This window comes from Monodon monoceros, unplaced genomic scaffold (assembly GCF_005190385.1).
Source record: "Monodon monoceros isolate NGI ecotype Baffin Bay Population unplaced genomic scaffold, NGI_Narwhal_1 Super_Scaffold_2, whole genome shotgun sequence".
NCBI classification, from domain to species: Eukaryota; Metazoa; Chordata; class Mammalia; order Artiodactyla; family Monodontidae; genus Monodon; species Monodon monoceros.
The window spans coordinates 92,554,709-92,580,476 of record NW_021703776.1 but is presented as its reverse complement, the minus strand read 5'-3'; the positions used below and the strand labels follow the sequence as shown (position 1 = coordinate 92,580,476).

Below are 25,768 nucleotides of genomic sequence, written 5' to 3'. Positions count from 1 at the left end.
CATCACCACAACCACCATCACCACCACCATCACCACCTCACTTTCAAAAGATCACTTGCTTCCTGCACTTCAGTGAGAATATCAAGACATCAGTGAGAACCGCCTTACCTCTTTATAAATATGTTTTCATCTGTACCTCTTCTTTATTTCTCTCCTGTCTCAAGGAAAAAGGCATCCCTCCCCCATCCAAGGCTAGTCCAGGACTCTGGATCCCACTCCCTTCCATGTGCTCATGGAACTAGCTGAGTCAGTCATGCTTTTTGTGTCCTTTCTCTCTTCTCCTCCCATTCTTTTTCACTTCTGCTTCAGGAAATAAAGACACAGATATCTCTCCAATTAAAAAAAACAGAACACTCCAGTGGCCCCATATTTCTCACTAGCTTTTGTCTTTTTATGTCCTTCTTTTCAGAGTCGAGATCCTTGAGGGAGTGGCTCTACTGCCTCTACTTTTTGCTCCCATTTACCCCTGAACTTTCTTCAGTGCGGCTTCAGCTCTTCCACCCACAGGCTACCGAACCTTCAGAGGGCACTCACTTTCCTGCCTCTATTTAGACTCTGCCGTTGCTTCTTGAAATCTCACTCTATTCTTGAAATTCTCTCTTCCATCGGCTTCTATGTCAGTACTTCCTCCTGGAGTCTCTCTTGGCGGTTCCCAGGCACCGTCTCTGCCTCTTTAAATGAAGGCTATTCCTGGCCATCTATTCTCGACAGTAACTTTATCAAATCCATAGCTCAATGCCACTCATACACTTATGACATTTACATCTATTTCTTTAGCCCAGATCTCTCTGAATTCCAGACCGAAGTCACGACTGTATCGCCACCTGTCTGCACCACCAGTATGTTAAACTCAGTATGTGCCAAACTGAAAATTTTATCTTTCTTCACAAACTTCATTCTACTCTAATATTATCAGCATTAAGGGAAAACTCTAGTTACCAAACTCCAGTCCCTCAAACCAGAAATCTGGGAATACTACACGCTCCTTCCAGCTTTTGAGGGCTGTACCTCTTTAATCCATCCTCTGTGGTCAATATTCACTGTTACCACCTTATCACCTCTCAACTGGATTATGTTAAAAATCTTCTACCTGATGCCTTTGCCTTTAACTACCCATGTCCAATCTCCTGTCCGCACTGTTGCCAAACAATTTTTCTAGAGGGAAAATCTACTCTTGCCACTCCCCTGCTTAAGACTCAATAACCCTCTAGTGGGCTTCCCTGGTGGCGCAGGGGTTGAGAGTCCGCCTGCCGATTCAGGGGACACGGGTTCGTGCCCCGATCCGGGAAGATCCCACATGCCGCGGAGCGGCTGGGCGCGCGAGCCGTGGCCGCTGGGCCCGCGCGTCCGGAGCCTGTGCTCTGCAACGGGAAAGGCCACAACAGTGAGAGAGGCCCGCGTACCGCAAAAAAAAAAAAAGAAAAAGAAAAAAAATAACCCTCTAGTGCTTTAGTGATAAATGTCAGATCCCACATCAAAACCTGCCATCAGCGGTCCTGACCTGACCCTCAAAGTCCCCTTCCCGCCATGCTACTGCATTGGCCATAATTAAAGACCGTGTTACACCACTGTGACTTCACACATCCTCACTGCTCCACTTGGAATGCCATTTATCTAGTCCTGTATGTATTTCAAAATCTGGCAAAAGTGTCACCTTCCCTGGGCTGACTTTACCAACCTTCAGTCAGGGGTAAATGCCCCTCCTCTCTGCTTCCATCTTATTCTCTCCATATTTCTCTCTTAGCACTTGCCAAACTGCTGATTTACCTGGACCTCACCCCCAGCACTTGAATACTTCTTGAGGGCATGAAGCCTGTCTTATTTGACTTTGCATTCCAAATATATAGCAGGGCTTGCCACACAACAGGTATGCAGTAATTGTTTGCTGAAGAAATGATGGAAACAGTTTACATGCTCCCAGATTCTACAACTTAAATAAGTAGTTACTCTATTTCTTCCTGAATGCAATCCCTACTCCACCAATGTAATTATCCCCTCAAGCAACAACAGTAATGCATTTTACTCACACAATTTGCCTTAGGTATAGAAAGTCCCTGGCGCCCCCCAAGTTCATTTTAATAATCATGTAGATTGGCTACCCCTAGTACTTTAATGGTTTTGTTATCCATCTGGAATTTATTTAGAAGGTAAAGGGAGCTATGTTTTCCAAACATTTTGCAATGGACATATATTACTTTTGTAATTTGAAAAACACTCGATACTCTGAATGTTAACATTAAAACCAAACTTTTCACTACATTCAAACTTCATCTGCCAATTTTCAGATTGGTCGAATTGTAAATATACTACCTTGATTTGCGTAAAAGCTGAACACAGTATATAGTACACAGATTAAGTATGACTTTTCTATTAGCATTTTCTTTAATATACATTGTTGAGCTTTTCTCTATGCCAGTATTTTTCATTGTATAGTCTACAGCAGCATGGCCTGATAGAACTTTCTCTGATGATGGCAACTGTCTCTATACCTGTGCTGTCCAATACAGCAACCACTACCCACATCTGGCTAGTTTGAAAAAGCACAGTTTGAAGCACAAGCCTGTATGATTAGATACACAACTTCAGTTCATTTCCAGATGCTAATATATAGACACACTTGCAAATAGTTAACGAGATACAGGTCATTGTGTTCAAGGTTTGTCTGGTAAGAGTGAGTGCATGAATAGACAAAGGGAAGTAAAATACTAAAATGAAATGAAATCTGGGCTTGGTAATGGAGAGGGTAAGTTGGTAGATGAGAGGAATCACAACAGGAATGCTTTCTGCATTTGTATATAAGTAAATATGCCCCATTTCAGTGCTGGAGCACACTATATACATCTGTAGCAAGAAATTGTTAAGGGTTCCAAATACACACATCACAGAGGAACAACAAAATACCAGAAGTCAAGCTTCTACACTGTAAACTGTATTTACCTTAAGAGTGCTGAAAAAGTGGGCTACTTTGGTCTTTAGAGGCCCAAGATACCAGTACCTGAGAAAGACCAAGATAAAAATGTAATTAGAATGTTAAAAGAACTGTCAATGTGCTAGATACCATTCATGACGGATAATGCATTAGAATTACACCTTTACCATGAGTGTCTGCTCTGGAGGCTTGGAGACTGTGGTTTAGTATTAAAAAAAAGTATTGCAGTTAAGTTTTTAATCTGCATTTGAATACCATGTCAAACTGTACATAATTAGTTATACAGCAGCTAGATCCTTGCAATCTACAAGGGATATATAATCAGAGTCTCCTTGAATCTCTAAATTCACAGGTATCACCGTATTATATACTTTCCACCATGGAATACAGTTGAGTATACATTCCAAATGAGCGGAGAGGGATAAAGCCACAATGAGACGCAGTTGCTGGGTGCTGATGTATTACTCATGAGCTAAATGGCTGCATTCTGTACACCGTGTTCTCTCTCACACACAAACATACAATTAAAATCTGTAAATCAGCATAATTTCGCATTACTTATGTTATGCAGCTTGAAAATGGCAAATGTGAAATCTGGGAATGAAGAGGGTCTGCTTCATATTGCTAAATACCTAAAAGCTACTGAAGAGAAAAAGATGCCTAGTTGGAATTAGAAAAGTGGCATAAAGTAGATTTCTCTCTTAAAACTCATCTCTGTCACCTACCAGCCCATCTTAACAGCTCCCCATTTGTTTTGGATCAATATGTATTTATTTAGCACTTACTATGTATATGGAGGAAACGAAGCAATATAAAGAATATAAAATTCTTGCCTTTGAGGGCTCCTAATTTGAGAAAATAAGGCCCCCCAAAGTAATAGAAAACAACAAATAAATAAACATTTACATGACATGGTATAAACTGATCACGATTCATTGGTAAGGAGAGTCAAGAAGGCACAAGAAATCACTAAGGGCCTAAAATCACTGAAGCAGCCACACTTGCATAATGAATGACACAAGAACAAAGTAAGGGCATGAGACCTAGAAACATGGGTTGGATTTAGATACATAAAAGAGGGAAGGAGATCATTCTAGGCAGAAGGAGTAGTAAAAGTACGGGAAACACTGAGAGTAATAGCCAGGGCAAAAGCTTTATTTAAAGCAAAGATACACAACTCTGTAGTTAGGGGTGCTGACGGATTAAGTTGGGCCTTGAATGCCCAAATAAGGAGTTTAGCTATCCAACGAGCAATGCGGAACCACTCTATTACCCAGGTAAGTACCGTGATGCTATTCATGAGGGCTTGGACCAACTAATTTTTTTGTTTTTGCTCTTTTGTTTCAAAGGTTACTCAATGATTTGCTTCTTTTCCCAGTTAGCCAGACAGAAACACATCCCATCCAAGGCAGTTTATTTCTAAACTGCCTGCAGTTCCCTCCATCTGTATCGATAGCAAGTTCTGACACTGCGCTTGCAGTCTTCCCGAGGCCAGCTAGGAATTGGTTTCTCGCATCCCAATTGTTTCTCTCATGACACACAGAGCGACTCAGTGCACGGTCCTAGTCCAGGTATAACAACAACCAGAATTTTAAAATTCACTGCTCAGAAATCAAACAGAATGTGGGCCCGCGTGTGATATTCCTAAAGGGCTGACCTATGCTTGTGCTCAATATATTTAGAAAGCAATTTGCTCTCATCAGACTTTCTCAGGGGAAACCAAGCAATTCCTCTTGGTAAATTGCTGGCATTTGAGATTACAGATCAGACACAAAGATAACTTGTGGAATCAAGATAACCACGGCATACTTGCAAATAAAAGCTGTGAAATATTAAAGAACACAGTGTGTGATATAACGTAGTGATATCTCTCTTTTGACAGCCCACTGTCAGGAACTTCATTAGCAGGAATAACCAGTGAAACAAATGAGAGACATTTCTGTAGGCACCTCCCTGGCAGTCCAATGGTTAAAAGACTTCACCTTCCAATGCAGGGGGTGCAGGTTCGATCCCTGCTCGGGGAGCTAAGATCCCACAGGCCACACGGCCAAAAAAAACAAAACATAAAACAGGAGCAATATTATAACAAAAATTCAATAAAGTTAAAAATGGTCCACATCAAAAAAAAAAAAAAACTTAGAAATTTCTGTAAAGAAAATGAGCAGGAATGCCTACAGTGTGAAAGAGGGGTTTCTTGATAAAAGCTGTGTGTGAGATCAATCCTAATTCATTTAAACCATACTAAAATTGTAAGCCCGTTTTCAAGAAGAGGTAAAGAAAAACTAAAACGCCCACCAGCGAGGAGGTAACCTCACGCCGCGTCTGCTCAGCCCCACCACAGGAAGCCCTGCCCAAGCAGCCTCTCCATGCAACAGAACAGGACACACCCTCTTTCCGAGCCAGGAGCCTATTCTACACGATGAATTCTCCAAAAATAAGCCCGTTCGCATGAAAAGCCAGCGGCGGCCCTCTAATCACCTCCTCCACAGGCCTGTTTCTTTCATCTCCCAACATAGCCAGGCATCTGCCTTTCTTCCTCCTCTGAAAGAGGTGGCCTGGGCTCTGTGGATCTGCTAGGCTTTCAGAAAAAACACCTCTCGTCGGGGGGTCTTCCAACCAGGGCTGTGAAAGCTCCACGAGGCTGTGGCCCCAGCGGTGCCTCTGACTTCGTACCCAGCTAAGGAGGCCGCGGGAGGAGAGGCCATCCAGTGCCCCTCCGGGCTAGCTCAAATACGACGTCTAGAAAGAGAGATGCACGCTGCTCCTCTTGATCTTCCGCCAAGCTAGCGTGGAGGAAACCGGAACTGTCCGCAGCCTCTCTGCACGTAAGAACTTAAACCTCTACCTCTGTTATTCACACATAATTCAACCGCCCTAACTCCTAGATCACTACATATTGAAACCGCAAAGACAGGGACAGAATAAGAAGGTGTCTTAAAATCACCACACGTTAATACAGTGCCCCCCTTTACTTGCTAACTGAGACGCCAGCATCTCGGAAGGATCCCCATCGGAGGCCGGTCAGTGCAAACACTGGCTGTTCCTTTTCACCCTGGAAGTTAAACACATTTAATTTAAATTAATGACGACAATAACTTGGAACTCTCTACAGGTAAGTAACCAGCAAACGTTCATGGCCTACGTTTCATCAAACCAAAATTCTAAAAGGAATGTTCCAAATTTAAGAAATTAATTCTGTGAGTGCTCAAAGTACTTAAATAAACTGTCCTGTAAAATGAAGCTAACTTTTATGTATCAGGCCTCATGAATCCGCTGGCAAGAACACACAGTATCATACTTCAGACTGTAATCATTAGGCTGATTCTTGGACCAATTAGTCGGGTCAGCCAGAATTTCTTCTCTCTCTTATACTTGTCCAAGGCAAAGATAATTTAAGCCTGCGTTCTCTTTGGAGGGCCAAGAGCTAGCAAGGAAGATCAGCATCCCGGTATGTACTCCAGAATGTTTCACTTGGATATCTGAAAATACAGCCAGATATTTGTCATGACAAATCAGGATGAAAAGTGACCTGGATTTAGTCCAGTGCTTTATGGCCAAATACTGCATATTATAATCAGCAAGCTTCTAATAAATCAGTGAGTTTACTTAGCAATATATAGAAAACACACAACTGAGCCACTGCCTTCAAGAGTTTACACTTCATGATGGGCTTTCCTATATGAAAATATACACACCAGGATTCTGAAAGGGACTTTCCCGGTAGCTCAGAATTGCAGCTAAAGCCCAAGGGTACCCACATTCTAAAGAGAGCTGCCAAATGCCAGACACAACTCCACAGAATTTGCTGAACAGGCACAGAACCAGCTCGGTTTCCACCAGGCCATCATTAGAACCAGTGTAAGCAGAAAATTAGGAACTGGAGGAGAACCCTTGGCACTGTGAGTTGTTGGCCTAGAGAAAGCGTCTAAGTCTTCTTAGGAGAGGCAGTCCTTCCCCGCTCAGTCCCACTTTCACTCCTGTTCCCGCTACCCCGAAACAAGTGAGGGTTTTCTAGGCAAATCACACATGAATAGGGCCAGCCTACCAGTAAAAGACACTGGCCTCTCATTCCTTGGTTGTGTATCTGTTGAAGCAGATTTCCTTTTCTGCTCTCTCCACCTGCTTAAGCAAGAGAAGAAGGAGCTAGAGGGAAATGGCAGAGCAAAGAGGTGATGGTAAGGTAACCCACTACTGGCACAGCAAGGATGTATTAGTCTCCTGGGTGCCTAGTGCATACTGTGGGAGACAGCAGGGCTTGAGCCATCCTGATTATACTAAGCTAATCATTCATTCATTCTTTTTTTTTTATGAATCACCATTAACGGATATATATTATATATTAGGAACTAGTGATAAAAAATGTCCTCAAAGAGCTCAAGGTATAATAGGGGGTAGAAAGACACAGACAATAACAACACAATGCAGTAGGTTCAAAGAACAGAGATGTGTATCAAGTATTATGAAAGTACAGAGCAGGTGCAACTGTACAGTGCGTGAGGGAGCCAAGGAGATGGATGGTCAGGGAAAACACAATGTAAGTTTTAAGACAAACCATACATTTTAAAGAATAAGGTAAAATCTGAACAGACTGATTACTAGTAAGGAGACTGAATCAGTAGAAACCTCTCAACAAACAAAAGTCCAGGACCAGACAGTTTTACTGGTAGATTTTACCAAACATTCAAAGGAGAATTAATACCAATCCTTTTCATACTCTTCCAAAAAACAGAAGAGGAAGGAATTCTTCCAAACTGATTTTTTGAGGCCAGCATTACCCTGATACCAAAACCAGACAAGGACAATACAAGAAAACAAAATTAAAGGCCAATATTCCTGATGAACATAGATGCAAAAACCCTCAACAAAATATTAGCAAACCAAACTCAACCATACATTAAAAGGATGAGACACCATAAATCAAGTAAGATTTATTCCACGGATGCAAGGATGGTTCAGTATCTTCAAATCAGCCAATGTGATATGCTACATCAACAAAATGAAGGATGAAAATCATATGATCATTTCACTAGATGCAGAAAAAGTATGTGATAAACTTCAACACTGATTTATGATAAAAACTCTCAACAAAGTGGGTATAGAGGGAACATACCTCAACATAATAAAAGGCCATATATGACAAGACCATAGCTTACTTCCTACTCAACAGTAAAAAGGCTTTCCTCTAAGATCTTGAACAAGAAAGATGCCTACCCTTACCACTTTTATTCAACATAGTATTGGAAGTGTTAGAGCAATTAGGTAAGAAAAAGAAAGGCATCCAGATTGGAAAAGAAGAAGTAAAACTATCATGATTTACAGATGACATGACAGAACTAATGAATTCAGTAAAGTTGCAGGATACAAAATCAATGCACAATAATCTGTGGCATTTCTATACACTAATAACAAACTATCAGAAAGAGAAATAAAGAAAATAATCCCATTTACAATTGCATCAAAAAGAATAAAATATCTAGGAATAAATTTAACCAAGGAGGTGAAATTGAAAACTACAAGACATTAATGAAAGAAATTGAAAATGAGATGATATTCTATGATATCTACTCCTGGATTGGAAAAATTAATGATGTTCAAATGTCCATACTACCAAAAGCAATCTACAGATTCACTACAATCCCTACCAAAATTCCAAAGACATTTTTCAAAGACACAGAACATATAATCCTAAAATTTGTATGGACCCACAAAGAAACCCCAAACAGCCAAAGCAATCCTGAGAAAGAAGAACAAAGCTGGAGGTATCACACTCCCTGATTTCAAACTATATTACAAAGCTATAGTGATTAAAACTGCATGGTACTGTGATAAAAACAGACACATAAATCAACAGAACAAACAGCCCAGAAATAAACCCACACATATATGGTAAATTAATTTATGACAAAGGAGCCAAGAATATACAATGGGGAAAGGACAGTCTCTTCAATAAATGATGCTAGGAAAACTGGACAGTCACATGCAAAAGAATGAAACTGGACCACTATCTTACACCACATAAAAAGATTAATTCAAAATGGATTAAAGACTTCAATATAAGACCTAAAACAATAAAACTCCTAGAAGAAAACATAGGGGGTAAGCTTCCTGACATAAGTCTTGGCAATGATTTTTAAATCTGACACCAAAAGCAAAAGCAGCTAAAGCAAAATTAAATAAGTGGGGCTACATCATACTAAAAACCTTCTGTTCAGCAAAGGAAACCATCAACAAAATAAAAAGGCAACCTACTGAATAGGAGAAAATGTTTGCAAATCATACATCTGATAAGGGGTTAAAATCCAAAACATATAAAGAACTCATATAACTCAATAGAAAAAACAAAAAAAAAGCAATCCACCTGAAAAATGGGCAAAGCATAGAAACAGACATACTGATGCCCAGCATCATTAATCATCAGAGAAAGGCAAATGAAAACCACAATGAGATACCACCTCACACCTATTAGAATGGCTATCATCTAAAAGACAAGAAAAAGCAAGCATTGTTGAGAATGTGGAGAAAAGGGAAACTTTGTGCATGCTGGTGGGAATGCAAATTGGTGCAGCCACTATGGAAAACAGGATGGAAGTTCCTCAAAGAATTAAAAATAGAGCTACCATGTGATACAGCAATTCCACTTCTAGGTATTTATCCAAAGAAAACACAAACGTTAACTCAAAATATACATGCAACAGACACCGCAGAAATACAAAGCATCGTAAGAGACTACTACAAGCAACTCTATGCCAATAAAATGGACAACCTGGAAGAAATGGACAAATTCTTAGAAATGTACAACCTTCCAAGACTTAACCAGGAAGAAATAGAAAATATGAACAGACCAATCACAAGCACTGAAATTGAAACTGTGATTAAAAATCTTCCAACAAACAAAAGTCCAGGACCAGATGGCTTCACAGGTGAATTCTGTCAAACATTTAGAGAAGAGCTAACACCCATCCTTCTCAAACTCTTCTAAAAAATTGCAGAGGAAGGAACACTCCCAAACTCATTCTATGAGGCCACCATCACCCTGATACCAAAACTAGACAAACATACTACAAAAGAAGAAAATTACAGACCAATATCACTGATGAATATAGATACAAAAATCCTCAACAAACTACTAGAAAACAGAATCCAACAACACATTAAAAGGATCATACACCATGATCAAGTGGGATTTATCCCAGGGATGCAAGGATTCTTCAATATACGCAAATCAAGCAATGTGATACACCTTATTAACAAACTGAAGAATAAAAACCATATGATCATCTCAATAGATGGAGAAAAAGCTTTTGACAAAATTCAACACCCATTTATGATAAAAACTCTCCAGAAAGTGGGCATATAGGGAACCTACCTCAACATAATAAAGGCCATATATAACAAACCCACAGCCAACATCATTCTCAATGGTGAAAAGCTGAAAGCATTCCCTCTAAGATCAGAAACAAGCCACTATTATTCATCATAGTTTTGGAAGTCCTAGCTACGGCAATCAGAGAAGAAAAAGAATACAAATTGGAAAAGAAGTAAAATTTTCACTGTTTGCAGATGACATGATACTATACATACAGAACCCTAAAGATGCCACCAGAAAACTACTAGAGCTAATCAATGAATCTGGTAAAGTTGCAGGATACAAAATTAATGCACAGAAATCTCTTGCATTCCTATACACTAACAACGAAAGATCAGAAAGAGAAATTAAGGAAACAGTCCCATTCACCATTGCAACCAAAGGAATAAAACACCTAGGAATAAACCTGCCTAAGGAGGTAAAAGACCTGTACTCAAAAAACTATAAGACACTGATGAAAGAAATCAAAGATGACACAAACAGATGGAGAGATATACCACATTCTTGGATTGGAAGAATCAATATTGTGAAAATGGCTATACTACCCAAAGCAATCTACAGATTCAATGCAATCCCTATCAAATTACCAGTGGCATTTTTTACAGAACTAGAATAAAAAATCTTAAAATTTGTATGGAGACACAAAAGACCCCGAATAGCCAAAGCAGTCTTGAGGGAAAAAAACGGAACTGGAGGAATCAGACTCCCTAACTTCAGACTATACTACAAAGCTACAGTAATCAAGACAATATGGTACTGGCACAAAAACAGAAATATAGATCAATGGAACAGGATAGTAAGGCCAGAGATAAACCCACACACCTACGGTCAACTAATCTATGACAAAGGAGGCAAGGATATACAATGGAGAAAAGACAGTCTCTTCAATAAGTGGTGCTGGGAAAATTGGACAGCTACATGTAAAAGAATGAAATTAGAACACTCGCTAACACCATACACAAAAATAAACTCAAAATGGATTAGAGATCTAAATGTAAGACCGGACACTATAAAACTCTTAGAGGAAAACATAGGAAGAACACTCTTTGACATAAATCACAGCAAGGTCTTTTTTGATCCACCTCCTAGAGTAATGGCAATAAAAATAAACAAATGGGACCTAATGAAAGTTAAAAGCTTTTGCACAGCAAAGGAAACTACAAACAAGACAAAAAGACAACCCTCAGAATGGGAGAAAATATTTGCAAACGAATCAACGGACAAAGGATTAATCTACAAAATATATAAACAGCTCATGCAGCTCAATATTAAAAAAACAAACAACCCAATCCAAAGATGGGCAGAAGAGCTAAATAGACATTTCTCCAAAGAAGACATACAGATGGCCAAGAAGCACATGAAAAGCTGCTCAGCATCACTAATTATTAGAGAAATGCAAATCAAAACTACAATGAGGGGCTTCCCTGTTGGCACAGTGGTTGAGAGTCCGCCTGCCGATGCAGGGGACATGGGTTCGTGCCCCGGTCTGGGAGGATCTTACACGCTGCAGAGCGGCTGGGCCCGTGAGCCATGGCCGCTGAGCCTGCGCGTCCAGAACCTGTGCTCCACAACAGGAGAGGCCACAACAGTTGGAGGCGTGCGTACCACAAAAAAAAAAAAAAAAAGAAACTACAATGAGGTATCACCTCACACCAGTTAGAATGGGCATCATCAGAAAATCTACACACAACAAATGCTGGAGAGGGTGTGGAGAAGAGGGAACCCTCTTGCACTGTTGGTGGGAATGTAAATGGATACAGCCACTATGGAGAACAGTATGGAGGTTCTTTAAAAAACTAAAAACAGAAGTACCATATGACCCAGCAATCCCACTACTGGGCATATAATCTGAGAAACCCATAATTCCAAAAGACACATGCACCCCAATGTTCACTGCAGCACTATTTACAATATCCAAGTCATGGAAGCAACCTAAATGTCCATCGACAGACGAATGGATGAAGATGTGGTACATATATACAATGGAATATTATTCAGCCACAAAAAGGAAGGAAATTGGGTCATTTGTAGAGACATGGATGGACCTAGAGACTGTCATACAGAGTGAAGTACGTGAGAAAGAGAAAAACAAATACCATATACTAACGCATATATGTGGAACCTAAAAAAATGGTACAGGTGAACTGGTTTGCAGGGCAGAAATAGAGACTCAGATGTAGAGAACAACCTATAGACACCAAGGGGGGAAAGTGGTGGCGGGGGGGTGGTGGTGGGATGATTTGGGAGATTGGGATTGACATATATACACTAATATGTATAAAATGGATAACTAATAAGAACATGCTGTATAAAAAATTTTTTAAATAAAAAGATACATGCACTCCCATGTTCACTGCAGCATTAATTATAATAGCCAAGATATGGAAACAACTTAAGTGTCCATCGACAGATGAATGGATAAAGAAACTGTGGCATGCACACACACAGACTCAGAAATATTATTTAGCCATAAAACAGAATGAAAACTTGCCATTTGGGACAACATGGGTGGCCCTTGAGGGCACTGTGCTAAGTGAAGTAAGTCAGAGGAAGACAAATACTGTATGATCTCTCTTACATGTGAAAACTAAAAAAAACAAAAAATAACAACAACAAAGAAAACAAGCTTATAGATGATACAGAAAACAGATTGGTGGTTGACAGAGGCAGGGAATAGGGGGTGGGAGGAATTTTTTAATGCAATCTATGTTTTTTGATCCAGCATTTATATGTATGTGTATCTGTATCTATATCTATATCTGTATAATTCCTGGATTCATTCTTTTATCTATTCATTATAATTTTTTCACATCTACCTAGGAGGTTCCCAAGAGTGAGCTAAGCACTATATAGTATTGAAAGAGAAGGAACAAGGCTGAATCATACAGTACTGGACTAGGGAAGATGCACGCTAATGAGAAAAAAAGAGCGAGAGAAATCAGGTCCCTTGAGGAAGGACACTATATTACAGTAATAAGTGCATACTACAGTGATTTCCCCAGTCCTTCCCCAAAAAGGAAAACTAAATAAAGCACCCAGATTGGGGAGGGTGGGAAGAAAGTAGAGAGAAAGAAAAGAAACGAGGAGAAAGGGCGCTCTAGCCTAAGGGAGAGAATTAACACCATGTGAACAGTTTGCTGTATCAATGGGAACATCTCCCAAGTGTTTCTTAAGATGTTAAGGTTACAGCCGCTGATGATGATGACCGAAGACTCCATGTTGAAATAAGCTGGGAAATATCAAACTTATTTGGTTTGAAAGAAGTTATATTTACTGCAATTCTTTTTAGAGTCTTTAACATGTTAATGTACATTATAAATGTCCAAAAGAAGAAATACAATATACAGCTTTCCTGAGTTGTTAACTGTTCAGCCCTTCTCTGGGAAGACATCTTGCATAAGTAATATTCCTCAGGGAAATGCTGTTCTAAAGCATGTAGTGGAAGCAAGAAGTGCTGAGCTAAGTACTCAAGATTTCCTGACTGGTGCTCTAAAACCATTTTCCCTTTCTTCATGTAGGGGGAAGAATTTTGGGACTCTTCTGTTAAGATTAACCGAAAAGCCTTGCAACCTTAAGGTTCCACGGAATTGAGTTGCTAGATTCCAGCAAGGCGTAGGAAAGGAGTGTGAAGAATGTGAAGAGTCTAGGAAAGCAGATGGGCACGGAGCCCTCAGGATTCAGCAGAGGCCAGTAGTGGAGACACTGGTCCCAGTTGGAGGACACACAAGCACAGGAAAAATAAGCAAGGTCAGCTGAACAGAGTGGAAGCCAACAGACAAAGCACCACTGTATCTTAGGCCAGTGAAGTTCTGGGCAATAGTCAGATTATGAGATGGAGAGATGAGAAAACAAGAATAGATACTGTACAGAAAGACAGGCATGCAGCCAGACCTTAGCAGCAAAGGAGATAAGCTGCTCCAAGTCAGAGGCTCCCCTGGACAGAGTAAATCCCTGCGGGGAAATGACCTCATGCTCTGCAGAGGAAAACAACTGGGAGAGCTGGTTGGAACAGAATTTAAGGAACAGTGACAAGAAAACGATCCTGGTCAACTAGACAACTGCCCGACCTATGGATTTTAGGGATTCTAGATGAAGAAAAAGAATCAAGGCAGAAGGAGCTCAGGAGCAGCTCTAAGCATCGTCGTATGAGAATGATCAGAGCTGCGGCTTTAACAGAAGGAAGCCAGGAATGAAAGACAGGGGAAAGGGGGAGAGTCTCACTCTCACCACCTCCCCTATCTTCCTCATTTGGTTCTGGGTTGGCAGGGTCTGAGTCGAACTGAGAGACCAAAAAGAAAGAACTAGGAAGAATTCCATAAATCTTTACAGTAGTTACTTTAAAGTCAACTTCCAGACATTGTAGATGTCCACATGAGAAAACTGCCCTTTAAAAATCATGTGACAGGCCAAGAGTGATCCCACCTAGACAAAGCAGTGAAGGAAAAAGCAATGGACTAAGACAGAAAATCCTTATTCTACTTCTGTCTACAGCACAACTAGTCATATGATCAGACAACCCTTTTAAAAAAATCTGTCCAATGAAGATACTAATACACATCTTGCCTCCCTCACTGAGTTAGAAGTCCTAGGAGATGTGAACTCACACTATACAATGAAAACATAAAGCACTATTATAGCTTCCAAGGACTATTTCTTTTATTTTTGGAGAATCTTCCATTATACGTTTAATTGTGTTTCAGTTTGTTTTTTAAAAGAAGAGGAATCTGGTATCAGGCTTCATCTGCAATGCTTTTCACCACATTCTGAAAGCAATTTCCAGAAATAAAGAAAAAAGAGAAGACAAATTCAGCCTAGCTGGGTGCCTCAGAAACTACAGTAGAGGCTACTGTACTATGTTTTCTAGGAATTGATTTTAAAAGTTTTCTGCTTCCTGGGGTGTGTTACCAATATACAGAGCCTGTGTTAAATTTGACACTGGTTTCATCAATTCACAGAATGAGTATATTTGAAAGAAAAAGATAAAGGAGACAAGAGACATTTAAATGCAAGCACAGTCAAGAATGTTCAGTTAAATCCTAATTACTCTAGAATGTATTACTTCTCACACATAAATAAGAAGCAGTAAATCACTCAGTTATTAAGAGATCTACCCTGATTCACTCCTTTGACAGCAACAATAAAATAATGGATGCTGATCTGTAGTCTCTTTTCCAGGTTAACATTCCTTTCAGCACATTTTGTGAAAACGATTAAGCTTTATTAGATGCTAAAGAATCAACTGCAACTTAAATCGCTTTTACCCTGACCAACAAGGTCATGGTGGAGAGTCCAGATATCACTGCATAAAGCACAAAGGAAAATAAAAGGGAAATGGGTTGCAAGCTCACGGGTTCATCAACCGTAAACGTGCATATAGCAAATGCCATATAACTAGGAACGACATTTTAGGATTGAAGTTTGGAATCATGACACAGTACGGAGGCTTCTTCCACAGATACTAGGAAACTTGCATGCATATAAAATGTGCGTAGCCTTTGGAGGACAACCTGAATGTAGCTGGTACATTCTGAGGCTAAACCTGAGTAAAGTATGCAGGATTCGCTGTTTATAGGATTATTTGGCTTTATGGCTCAGCCTTCTTAGGAACCTGCCTTTTCCAGGGGGAAAAAGAAGAAATTTAGATGAAGAAGGAATAGATACTTAACTACCATCAAGCGAGAATATCTTTTCCCTAGGAATTAAACCCTTTTTAGAGAGAAGATTCTGATCAGGAATCAGGAATGGCTATTGGGTCTTTTTCCCTCCAAAATTTTAATATTGGTAAGATGTCAAACCAAAACACCTTGTATACGTGCAATGAACACCATATTTACCTCTCACTCAGCTTCACCAGGCCAACATTTCCCCACATTAGCTTTATCTCTGTGTGTATAGTTCGTAGTATTGTTAAATCATTTGCAAATAAATTGCAGGCTTCATGACCTTTCACTCCTAACTATTTCAGCATGTATCTCCCAAGAACAAGGACATACACGGACATAACCATAACACCATTGTCACTCTCAAGAAATCTCACACTGGCACATAACATCTAATATATCATCCATATTAAAATATCTCTGATGTCTTTTACGGCTGACACTGTTTTTCATTTTTCCAGTCCAGGATCTCGTACTGGACTTCATTATGATATTTCTTTAGCTTCCCTTAATCTTGAACAGACTATCTTCTTTTAGATTTCATGACACTGACATTTTTGAAGAAGCCAAATCAATGGCTGTTTTTAGAATGTCCTACAATTTGGATTTGATTGTTTTCTCATTATTAGAGTCAGTTAGATTAAGACTAATGTTTTGGGCAGAAAACCACGTAGGTGATGTTGTACCCTTCTCAATGTATCACATCCGGAGGCAGATAATGTCCATCTGTCCCATGATTGGTGATGCTGTTTGATCACCTGGTTAAGGTGGTATATGCTAGATCTCTCTACTATAAAGGCACTTTTTCCCTTTGTAATTATTAAGTAACTTGCGATCATTTGAGACTGTGTGGATATTTGTTTCTCAACGACCTTTTATCCAATGTGTGTAGCATCCATTGATGACCCCTGTTTGAATTAGTGATTTCATTAGTGATTGCCCAATGGTAATTCTCTAACTCTGTTGTATCTTATACATTTACAATTTGGCAATTCTTCTGTAACGTAACTATAGATTCATCATTTTTATTTAATGTATTATAATCCACTAGCATTATTCTTTTTGATGTTCAAACCAGCCCAAAATTGGCCAATAAGGTACCATCAGGCTGCCTCCTATTTTGCATTGTCTTCATCAGTTTTTGAGTAGTTCTTTGCCCTTATTCTTGCCCTGCCTCTGAAAGACATCTTTTCACAGAATCCTGTTAAGTTTTATTAGGGAATGGTACTTAGAAACCAAAATCTGGATGCCAGATATGCTCGTTGTTGTTGGGTGTCACTGCCTTTAGGCCCCTTCAGTGGGCAAAGAGAGCAAATGTCTTTCTAGAGTAATTCATGAGCTCATCTACAAATCAGTAAGAAAATGTTAGACAACCCAATAGAAAAATGGGAAGTTCTGCTCCTCTCTAGGATGTAGGAAGCAACAAAGAACATTGTTCCCACCCTAAAAATGAGAAAAAGCCTGATAATCTACAGAATCATAATTATTCTTAAGCCCAATAGAGAGCTGACAATGCAAGACAACCAAGTAACCTGAATTCCAAAGAGAAGGCCCTCCAAAAGACAGATGGGTCACGAGAAAGGTTTCGCCTTTGGCAGAGCATGAGATAGAGAGGTGGCCACCATACAAACAGGTGAGATGAAATCGGGTGCTGTCCTAAGTGCGTTATATTTATTAGCTCTTTTAATACTCAAAACAACCATATAAAACAGAAAAATTACTTGTGGGCCAAAGGTAATCAGAGGAACTAAAAATCATGATACCACTATACTGAGAGGTGATACAGAGGACTTCTGATAAGAGGCCAAGAGATAAGGTCTAAAACTGATAAACCAAAAAGTAGTATTATATACTTAAACTGAATTATACACCTAAAAATGGTTCTGATCATAAATTTCATGTTTTGTGGGGTTGTTTTTTTTTTTTTTACCACAATTTTTAAAAGTAGCATCACGAGCATACTAATTAGTGATAACTAGAACAAACAGGTAAAATTATCTTCTCTGGGGGGTTATACTTCACATAGGAAAGGGTAAGAAGAAGAACAGTTGTTTTCTTTACAATCTTATTTGAACTACTACATTTTTTTTTAAAGTGTGTATTACTTTGTTAATTCTTTCAAACTCTGATGAAAAGATCTTACCTTGATCTGCAAGACATCAAGTGGAACTGTCTCCCCTTTCACAATGGCAAGTGTAGCATCTGTAATATGTCTAAAAGATAACAAGAAGGAAATGATCATGTTGTGAAAAATAAGCAACATCTCCCCCAACACACACACACACAACCACACTCCTACCCAGAGTACTAATAGCTGGGTCAAGAAAAAGACAAATTCTTTCAAAATACTCCAAGAAAGCAGAACAAAGGTGTATAAAAGAATTACTGATACAAATCTAGTGGAAGGCTCTGATACAGGCTCAAAGAGAAGGCTTTGGCAAAGAGAAGTTTATACAAGGCACCAATCATTTATTTACCTCACATTTATTGAGTCTCTACATGGTGTCTGACTTTTATCACTGGAAAATATGATAAATAAATAATAATACATCTTTCATTCACTGTAAGAGAATGAAAGTCAAGCACTTCAAAAACCATATTCCTTTTTACTCTAATAATCTGAAGGATAGCTAAAGGACAGGATTTGCTGGAGTTATATTAGCAAAATATAATAAATCCCCAAAATATACACATTAACTCCAATGCTTGGATTACATTCTGGGTTCCCTAGGAAGCAAGTTGAAACTTAAGAAACAGCCTACTTTACTTTCTCATATTTCTCTATCAACATATCTTTATCCCATTTTCCCTCCAATACAGTTGCTATCTGGGAAGTAGGTAGCAGTTTAGAAAATGAGATTCAATTTGGGAGAAAGCAAAACACATGATCACCAGTTTAGATTAATTTGATATGAATACATTAATTTCAAAGGAAGTTATTAGAAAGAATCCTAAAGCTTTGTGCTCGCTCTGAGCAGTACCTAGCACATTAAGAGGTTTAAGAAGTGCTTTTGAGAGGCTGACCTTTAAAAAATGTTCCAACTGAAAAATGCCTTTTTCTATTAATTTTTTTTCAAAATTCCTTGGCAGAAGATGGTTAAAATGCAACCTTAAATTTATCATTCTCCAGCAATAATTGAAAGTTCTAAATAAAGCAGCACTGTAGCACGAAACAGCTATTTTTTAGGATTATTTATCTGCAACATTCAAAATTCAAAATTCCTTTTTCTTCTGTAGTAATTATGGTACAACAAATCTCGACAGCAATGCAAAAAGCAAAGCCTTGTTCTTTTAAGTAGCCTCAGGCATCTGCCATGTTAAGAGGTCTACAAAATTATGAACCCAGGGCAGACTGACTTAATTATCTAAGAGCCCTGGGGCATGCTTATAAATTAAGTTTTATAAATCTTTAAATTATAAATAGAAGCAGCAACAACATTAGTTTAACTACAGGGAAAATCAGCTCCTAAAAAACTGAAGGCTATTTAAGACCTTGAGGGCAGCCACACTGCACAGACACTGGCTTTTGGATAGGTGAGGTGTTCTCTAAGGGACATGTCCTACCTCCACATCACTGGCATATCTGGTAATGCTGGCAAGCAGTTCTAATAATCTATACTGACAGGGGGAAAGACTAGCTATCTAAAGTAACCAAGACCCAAACCAGATAGGATTTGTCTCAGATAAGAAAAAATGTTTAATTCATTGTTTGTCATATTTATAGCCCCTTAGAAATTCTAAACTGGGAAAAAAATATGGCAAACTGAAATGCCACATTAGGCTGCAGGATGATTGGTAAAGAGCTGACCCTCCCCATCAGACTAAGGCTTGAAGCATGAGAGACGTTTTAATAAAGGTCTGCTATATGTCTACGCTTATGTCTGGTGTTTGATATATGGAGCAAGGTTTTTATCTAAAAAAAAAAAAAGTTAGAAGATAAAAGATGACTCCTAAAACTACAACAGCAAAAACAAATCCACAAAACCAGCCTATTCAAAATCCCAAAGCAGACCTGGACAGCCACATGCAAAAGAATGAAACTAGACCATTAGCTTACACCATACACAAAGATTAGCTCAAAATGGATTAAAGAATTGAATGTAATAAGACCTGAAACCATAAAACTTCTAGAGGAAAACATAGAGGGTAAGCTTCTTGACATAAGACTTGGCAATGATTTTTTTTTTTTTTTTTTTTTGCGGTATGCGGGCCTCTCACTGCTGCGGCCTCCGGACGCGCAGGCCCAGCAGCCATGGCTCACGGGCCCAGCTGCTCCGCGGCATGTGGGATCTTCCCAGACCGGGGCACGAACCCGTGTCCCCCGCATCAGCAGAAGGACTCTCAACCACTGCACCACCAGGGAGGCCCGGCAATGATTTTTGAATCTAACACCAAAAGCAAAAGCAATAAAGGTAAAAATAAGTAAGTGGGGCTACATGATACGAAAAACCTTCTGTGCAGCAAAGAAAACCATCAATAAAATGAAAAGGCAAAACCTATTGAATGGGAGAAAATATCTGCAAGTCATATATCTGGTAAGTGGTTAATATACAAAATATATAAAGATCTCACACAACTCAACAGAAAAAAAAATCCACTTGAAAACTGGGTAGATAATTGGAATCGACATTTTTCCAGAGAAGACATACAGATGTCCAACAGGTACATGAAAAGATGCCCAGCATCATTAACAACCATGGAAATGCAAATCCAAACACAATGAGACATCACCTCACACCTGTTAGAATGGCTATTATCAAAAAGATAAGAAATAACAAGTATTGTAGAGGATGTGGAGAAAAGGGAACCCTCCTGCACTGTTGCTGGGAATGTAAATTGGTGCAGCCACTATGGAAAACAGTATGGAGGTTCCTCAAAGAATTAAAAATGGAACTACCATATGATCCAGCAATTCCACTTCTGGGTATTTATCCAAAGAAAGCGAAAACACTAACTCAAAAGATATATGCATTCATGTTTGTTGTTCAGCATTATTTACAGTAGCTAAGATATGGAAACAAGCTAAGTGTCCGTTGACAGATGAATGAATAAAGAAGATGTGATATATATGTGAGATACATATATATATATATATATATATATACACATTTGTGTGCACACACACATACACTGGAATACTATTCAGCAATAAAAAAGAATGAAATTTTGCCATCTGCAACAACACTGATGGACTTGGAGGGTATTATACTAAGTGAAGTTAAGTCAGACAGAGAAAGACAAATACTGTATGATATCTTATATGTGGTGGCATCTTTAAAAAAACAAAACAAAACAAGGGACTTCCCTTGTGGCGCAGTGGTTGAGAATCCACCTGCCAACGCAGGGGACACGGGTTCGAGCCCTGGTCTGAGAAGATCCCATATGCCACGGAGCGACTAAGCCCGTGCGCCACAACTGCTGAGCCTGTGCTCTAGAGCCTGCGAGCCACAACTACTGAAGCCAGTGCGCCACAACTACTGAAGCCTGCACTCTAGAGCTCCCGAGCCACAACTACTGAAGCCCACACGCCACAAATACTGAAGCCTGTGCGCTAGAGCCTGTGCTCCACAACAAAAAGCCACTGTAACGAGAAGCCCGTGCACCGCGAGGAAAAGTAGCCCCCCCGTCGCAGCAACTAGAGAAAGCCTGCATGCAGCAACGAAGACCCAATGCAGCAAAAAAATAAATTAAATTAAAATTTTAAAAAAATCAAGTTCATAGATGATACAGAGAACAGATTGGTGGTTGTCAGAGGTGGGGGGTGGGAGGTTGGTAAAAAGGGCGAAGGGAGTCAAGTTATAAAATAAGTCAGTCATCGAAACAAAGACCCAACACAGCTAAAAATAAATAAATAAATAAATTTATTTAAAAGAATAAGTCAGTCACGGGGATGGAACGTATAGCATGGCAACTAACGTTAATAATACTGTATTACATGTCCGAAAGTTTTTAAGAGAGTATATCTTAAAAGTTCTCATCACAAGGAAAAACAATTCTGTAACTATTGAATGGTGACAGATGTTAACTATAATTATTGTGGTGGCATATAAATATCAAATCATCGTGTTATACACCTGAAACTAATATGTTTTATGTCAACTATACCTCAATCTAAAATAAAAATCCCAAAGCAGAAAAAAAAATCCAAAACAGAAAATCACCTGAGTATTATTATTGTTATTGATTCTAGAAGGTTATAACAAGAAATGTCTTGAGAAGATTTCAATTCATTCATTCACAAACATTTTTTATTGACTTCCCCCAATGTATCACAGAGCTTACATTAAAGATCAGGCAACTGACAATGAGAACCTGCCTGAAAATGATTTGTCCAAGATTATATTTTTAATCATTGTCAAAGCCATGACTCAAATTCAAGATTCCCATCTTCCTGAAAGACTAAATCTTTGTTTACATAATGCTTTTGAAAGAAAAGAGCACTAATAGCAACTTGCCTGACTCCTGAGGACACTGTTAGACTCACAACAGTTTAATTTCATGTCAGGGTTGCACTACTTCCTCTGTCTACTTTATCCACACTGCCTTCCACTTTTGGCATTCCCTAAAGGACGTAACTATATTTGGTTGTTTTAGCTACTTATATTATCAAGGTAATGGAGCCAAGGCTGCTGCTGGCCCAGTCTCCGCAGGGAACTTGCTATTTGTCATCATACATACTTAAAGCAAACAAATGATCACTGCGAATATGTCTTCAGCAGAGAATCTTACAACACAAAAGCACACAAACAGTATGCTTGGACCAGCGAAGCTACCTTCGTAGGTGTCAGAAGGACATCAGTATTCGTCTCCATACCTGCCCTGAGGACTTAACATTAGATCACCAGGGTCCCACAACCCAACAGAGAAACTTCCCAGTCAACCCAACGCTTGAACTCTGATCTCTTCCTCTTAATGATCTGAAGTTTCAGGCTATCAAAACTCAAAAAGAAAATTATATCACACGTGTGAATTTTCCATTCCCAGGCTCGCTTACCCACAAATGCTACCATCCCACATTGACAACCTACTGGACTTTGTTTCCACTTTCGGCAAAGAGTGTCTGACTCAAACTACTGGTCTGGCCCAGTGGGATAAATCCAATGGGAATCTTACTGAAGGTAGCCTGGCGAGGAAGAAAACAAGAGCAAAGTTTTATTGTTATGGTCAGAAAATGAGGTTGAACAGAGAGGCACAGGTGTGTCCACTATGACAAAGTAACTGACCCTGGGCCTGCCTCCCAGCCTTCCTTCCCACACCCCTAGACCAGCAACCAGGTAATACTGAGGAAGCAGATTGTAGAACAAGGCAGTTCATGAAAACCACATACCTTCACATTTGGAAGGAATATTTGGGTGCTAATGGCAACTGGTTGAAAGAAATTTGGTTAAGAAAATGAGGGTCTTAGATATTAGATAAATGCATGATTGTGACAGACTGTATTATGTTGCCACACTATTTGACAAAGTTGCAGATAGAATTCAACTAAAAATGTCTAACATTTGTACAGTGACTGAGGACAGGTGAAAGGGCTTTATAAACTACCTCAAGTATAAACAAGGCTAAGAGAATAAGCAAGGTCAAGTAGCAGAAGAATGGCACAGTAGAGGACTTAATTAAAGGCCACAAATAAACAGATACCGTAAGGTTCCTAAAGATTATTTTGAGCTCAGTCTACTATTACCAAAGGGACTGGGAAGGATCTTCTTTCTTGTTATTACTTATAAAATATTTTATCACACTTTTCTACAATAATTTAAAGTAATCTCACGAATACCCATGTACCCAAGACCCAGATTTAACAAATATTACATTTTGCCATATTTGCTTCAGAGTTTTAAGAAATAAAGTGATGCAGATACAACTCAAGTCCCTTCTCATCCTACTCCCCTTTCCCTTCCCAGAGGAAGCCTTTATCGTGAGGTGGGTGTGATTCCTTTCCATTCACATTGTTATCCTTTTACTACATAGTTTAGGCATCTGTTAAGAGTATCTTTGTTTTCTGAATTTTAAAACTTTGTAGAAATGCATAAAATACTTTGGCAACCTGCCTTTATTGAATATTTTTTAGATTTACCACGTAGATATTTATAAACCTAGTTCATTCATTTTAACTGTTGTATGGCTTCTAATATATGAATATACCACAATTTATTAATGAAGGAATCCTTTGAAGAAAAGATTCTATAGGGAAATTTTATATTTTAAACAACTCTTGGTAAAAGCCATTGGATACCCTGGATCCCCAAAGCAGAAAAGTCCACCATGAGTTAATAAAAGTGTTCTATGACATAGGCAGAAGTACTTTATTTTCTAAAATCCGAGGAAGCACAACTTGTGCCCATCTTAAAATATAAAAAGGGGAGAAAGGGTAAAAGAAAGAAATAAAGAGAGATTAAAACAGGAAAGTAAAAGTCAAAATGCAATTATTCTTATTTTAAAGCTCACCTCATCTGCTCTTCGAAGAACTCCAGTTATAACCTACAAATGTTTTAAAAAAATTATTATGAACAACTTGTATTTCCTTTATCATAAAAGAATTGGATTCAATTTTCATGGACCACAAACTTGTTCCTGTTTTCTTCCTAGAAACTATGTCAAAAGATGTATTGGCTCTTAAAGCACAAACTATTCTCCAATAAGATCAGAGCTAGATTAGATTTTATTCTCCACCTAGGATCAATAGTACTATAAAGGCTAAGATAAAATAATTATAAAACTTCCACATTATATTAGTAAAATTACGTTTTAAGTTCTATAAGATGGGCATAAATGTGATGTACACATCGATTATACTAAAGATCCTAGTTTCCTACTATGAAGTACACATATCGGGAAAAAAACAGCACTTTGCTACACTCAGAGAGAAGCCTGCTCTCAATAAATGTTTCTTACTGATGAATATGAAGACAAGGGAGACTGTATTCCCTCTATAAAAAGACATTTTTAATTTGAATTTTTACTTAATTTATTTTTTATTTTTAAACTATAATACACATGGTCTTGTAAAAACTGTGAAAAATACCTGAAGAAAAAATACTTTCTCATAAACCCACCAGGCATCATTAGTCAGTTGTTTATATTTTGCTATATTTCCCTCCAATTCTTTTTTTTAACCAGGGCATATTTTGATGACTAGATTATACCAGATACACAATGTGGTTTCTTTCTTAAAAACATTTTGTGAAGTCAAGGCAAAAGCCAATCTTCTCCCGCATCTCCCGCCTCACTGAGTTTCGGGATTAAATGGGGCTGTCGTGAGTTCCACTTCATTACTTTGTTGGTATGCTATCCATATTCTTCACACTTCATTAAAAATCCACAAACACAATTACAAGATCATTAGCACAGCCTTTTTAAAAGAAGCTTACTAAGGCTTACATGATTGCTAACTCAAACACAGGACAGTGCCCTGTCCGCTATTATAGCTCCTCGTCCCTGAACACCAATGAAACCACCAAAATAGAGGCAAAAGACAATGAGAAACGAGGTATGGATGTGACTTATGGTACACAGGATGGGGTGACTGAGTGGGAGGGGCACCTGCACTGGGCCCTTTAGGGGTTTCCAATACATAATGTAGGTTCTAGTCTATTGCCCTGGAAAAGAAGAGCATTTCCAGGGTAATATACTTACTGTCCTTATTGGACCAAAGCAAGCATTAAGGAAATGGAATTGCAGAACAAAAGCAACGCATACATCAGAACATGTAGACCTCTGCCTCTAAATGTACCATTAGGAGATAACATTACATGGGATGGAAATGATGTGAGAATGGACAGATGCATTTTTTTAAAAGGCAATTGTTATTTAAGT

General features: G+C 38.9%; 1 protein-coding gene across 6 annotated transcripts in view; it reads right to left on the bottom strand.

Annotated features, from left to right (window-relative positions):
- AGK (acylglycerol kinase) overlaps positions 1 to 25,768 on the bottom strand; it is an 86,381-nt gene that overhangs the window by 13,722 nt on the left and 46,891 nt on the right. For all 6 annotated transcript variants that reach the window (XM_029233100.1, XM_029233103.1, XM_029233102.1 and 3 more), the window contains 5 exons: positions 24,401 to 24,433; positions 22,984 to 23,078; positions 18,099 to 18,168; positions 5,902 to 5,981; positions 2,938 to 2,995 (listed from right to left, as the gene is read on the bottom strand). In XM_029233100.1, coding sequence (XP_029088933.1) covers positions 2,938 to 2,995; positions 5,902 to 5,981; positions 18,099 to 18,168; positions 22,984 to 23,078; positions 24,401 to 24,433 — 336 coding nt within the window. The remainder of the gene's footprint in view (positions 1 to 2,937; positions 2,996 to 5,901; positions 5,982 to 18,098; positions 18,169 to 22,983; positions 23,079 to 24,400; positions 24,434 to 25,768) is intronic.